We start from the raw sequence: 1,952 nt of genomic DNA on the forward strand, positions 1-1,952 counted from the left end.
GGAATAAATATCGCAGTTTATCACAAAATCAAATAGTATTCTGTCAATATCCAAAGTCGAGTGTCTCAAAATCTTCCTGACCACCACCAAATCTCTTCAATTACCCAACCCAAGGATCTGCACTTATATCGATTATGCCAATCAATCAATCAATTAATTAAAAATATAAATAACTATACGAAGCTCATAAAATCAAGACTATGTAACCCATACTCTCACAAATGTATGAAATCACCCGCATACGCGTAAAGTAAGTTATGATTGCCCGGATTTAGAAATATATAATCTAAACCCGTCTAGAAAAATTCATAAATAATGAGAAATATGAGAATATAAAATTCATTCTCATAAACAATAAAAAACATCAGAATATAAAATTCCATGAATTAACTTCTCATAACAATTTTAATGTAATTATTGATGAGCATTAAAAAATTTTGCAAGTATTTTATGACCAGAATGCCCAAAAACGAGCGTCATACGCCTGTCACAAAGCAACTATGATTCTCCTATCTCCAAAGAGGAGATCATGGGCGCAAAGCTTCCCACTCTAGAGCATAAGTGATGCCATAAGTAAATTCAGTGTCTAATAGTACCAAAATAAGAAGAAACGATTTTAAGCTACTTTTGTGATGAGCATATAAGTGATGACGTCAGTGTCGAACAATGTACCAAAAAAAGACTTATCTGTCATTTGTTGTCCTGTCTCATCATCACGTGACACCACACACTCTCTCTCTCTCTCTGCGGAAACCTTCTTCCCAGTTCTCTCCAGAAGCTTCGAGCTTTGTTCTACAAAAAGCAATCCATGGTTTCTGTAAAGAGCACTTGAAATTTCCAAGCAAAGTAACCCTTCTCTGTCCAACGTCCTTCCCCGTCGCATTCCTTCAAAAATCGAAGAGAAGAGATGGCGCTCTCCCTGTTCGGCCGCAGAAGCAATGATGATATCTTCGATTCCTTCCTCTTCGGCCCTCTCTCCACTTTCCCCTCGTTCGCTCTACCGGAGCACTCCAGCTTCGCCCGAGACGTGGCTGCGGTGGCCAATACGCAGGTGGACTGGAAGGAGACTCCCGACTCCCACGTTTTCAAGGCTAACTTGCCCGGTAAAGTGAAGCCTTCCTCCAGACAGCCATTTCATCATGTCCTAGGGTTCTGTCGCTCTGTACAGGCCGCGATGGTTTTATGTCTAGACTCTGACCCCTTAATCCCTTGTTGTTGTGTAGGTTTGGCGAAAGAAGACGTGAAGGTGTTGGTGGAAGATGGCCGCGTACTGCAGATTAGCGGCGAGCGCAAGAAGGAAGAGACGGCGTCCGCGGATCGCTGGCGCCGCGTGGAGCGGGCGCAGGGCAGCTTCCTGCGCCGCTTTCGCCTCCCCGACAACGCCAAGGTGGAGGAGGTGAAGGCCGCCATGGAGAATGGCGTGCTCACTGTCACCGTCCCTAAGCTCCCAGAGCCCAAGGCTGCCATAAAAGCCGTTGAGATCTCGGGCTGAGCGCAGGTACCACGCCCACGCCCACGCCCACGCCCACGCCCACGCCCAATCAACAGCGTTTCTTGTGTGATTGTCCTGGAAATCCCACAGAATTGAGAGCGTGAGCACACTAGCTACAATGTTGTAGGCCTTTTTATTGTGTAAACGATCGATCCCTTCACCAATACAGTGATATTTTGGATGTGCATGTACAGAATCTGCCAGGTATTGCTTGCTGGCAGGCTTACTCCCAGCAAGCAATAATACCTGGCATATTTTGGATGATGAAAGGTTTGTGCTAATTGAGATCTCTCATGCATATGCTACTGAGAATGTGATATGAGGCTTGCTGCAAAGACATTCACAGGTAGAATGTTGGTGAGAGCAACTGTAAATGTAGTTAAATAGTCTTGTACTCATACAAAGTTCATGGAGCACAGAGAGGCATTGAAAGAGAGGGTGCCGAAGAGGATGAAGGATG

General features: G+C 44.9%; 1 protein-coding gene across 1 annotated transcript; it reads left to right on the forward strand.

Annotated features, from left to right (window-relative positions):
* Window positions 1-726: 726 nt before the first annotated feature.
* LOC147638630 (18.1 kDa class I heat shock protein-like) lies at window positions 727-1,673 on the forward strand. The gene is made up of 2 exons (XM_086798554.1): window positions 727-1,103; window positions 1,224-1,673. Exons 1-2 carry the CDS (start codon window positions 908-910, stop codon window positions 1,490-1,492), a joined length of 465 nt encoding a protein of 154 aa, XP_086654680.1. The 5' UTR covers window positions 727-907; the 3' UTR covers window positions 1,493-1,673.
* The last annotated feature ends 279 nt before the right edge of the window (window positions 1,674-1,952 follow it).

Source organism: Cibotium barometz, chromosome 5 (assembly GCF_041138505.1).
Source record: "Cibotium barometz isolate CiBa-2024 chromosome 5, ASM4113850v1, whole genome shotgun sequence".
Lineage (NCBI taxonomy): Eukaryota > Viridiplantae > Streptophyta > Polypodiopsida > Cyatheales > Cibotiaceae > Cibotium > Cibotium barometz.